General features: G+C 41.0%; 1 protein-coding gene across 1 annotated transcript; it reads right to left on the bottom strand.

Moving 5' to 3' along the window:
- Positions 1 to 318: 318 nt before the first annotated feature.
- On the bottom strand, positions 319 to 948 carry LOC107187094. The gene has a single exon (XM_015575100.1). The coding sequence runs from the start codon at positions 946 to 948 to the stop codon at positions 319 to 321; it is 630 nt and encodes a 209-aa protein (XP_015430586.1).
- Between the last annotated feature and the right edge of the window lie 466 nt (positions 949 to 1,414).

Below are 1,414 nucleotides of genomic sequence, written 5' to 3' on the forward strand. Positions count from 1 at the left end.
TGTGAGACTCTTTTCTCCATTGGATTCAGCAGCTGTGTTGATTGGTTCCAAGCGAGTTTCCTTGAATTTTACGAACCAATCTCTTCGCTTACATACATGGTGCGTACATCCGCTATCAAGGATCCATGTATCTTCCATGTCTATATTGTTAAGTGATACCAAAAATCCTTCGTTGCTTTCTTTCCTCTGGCCATTGTGGTTCTGACTTTTAGTTTCGTTTTTAAACCAACAATTCTGTATATTATGACCTGTTTTCCTGCAATGCGAACAAAATAGAGGTTTTGGTTTATGTGTTTGATATGTACCTTTATATGTTGCCTATTTTGGTCCCTTTCGTGGATTCAATGCTTCCATGTGGTCTTCGTTGTTGTCGGTGCATCTGGATTTGCGCCTATCACACTCAGTCAGTAGTATTTTTGTTATCTCTAACGAGGTAAACTGTTCATCTGGTAAGTTAGCTAAAGACATGTTTAAGTTTTCATAGTCGTTTGGCAATCCGACTAGTAAAGTGTACGCTGTGTCATCGTCTCGTACTTCACAGCCTGTTTCGTTGAGATTTTTGACAACTATTTTAACTCGGGATACATATGACGACATTGATTCGTCTTCCTTCATCCTAGACTGGTAAAGTTTTTTCTTTAACTGCAATATTCTTACTCTAGATTTGGGCTGATGCACTTGATCTAGGGCGATCCATGCGTCACGGGCATCTGTGCAATCTTCAATGTGAACTTGTTGGTTAGGTTCAATGTGCAATCCAATAGCTTGTATTTGATGTGTTCTCCTTTGTTCATCTGTAGTCAACTCCGCTAATTCAACTTTCCTAAGCACGTGGTCTAGTAATCCCTTGCCCTTGAGATACCATTTCATTTCTATCTTCCACGTTCGGTAATTATTGTCTGATAACTTCGCGATTCGTAAACTTAATTGCTTATCGATATCAGCCATTGTTTCGCGTTTTCTCTAATTCTTTTCTTTAATTTTGCTTTAGTAAATAATCAGTCTCACCGGACGTGTATGCTTGATCGCGTGGCTTATTTTAGGCTAAGTCGTCCACCTTTTACGCTCCTGGGCCCATAACCAATGTGGGATAAAAAGATCAGGAGTAGTACGCGGTATGGAGTGCACATCCATTTATTGCAGCATCACACTTAACTTATAACTTATAGTACAATCGTAAATAAACTGAGATCTGTATATAATGAAGTGTTCGCTTGAACATATGGAACGCAAGAGGGCGCACGCTCGGAAGAGAGGACTCCCAAGGAAAAAAAAGGAACTTGGTTGCGCACGCATCGCACAAAGGTCGCACGCACACACACGTATAGCGGGAAGAGCAAACTGTTTCACAATATACCTCTACGTCGGCCGTGACATTTGTCAGTCGAAAGTCGTTCTCCAGCGGTCCAGTCGA

This window comes from Dufourea novaeangliae, unplaced genomic scaffold, assembly GCF_001272555.1.
Source record: "Dufourea novaeangliae isolate 0120121106 unplaced genomic scaffold, ASM127255v1 scaffold97, whole genome shotgun sequence".
In the NCBI taxonomy this organism is placed as follows: Eukaryota; Metazoa; Arthropoda; class Insecta; order Hymenoptera; family Halictidae; genus Dufourea; species Dufourea novaeangliae.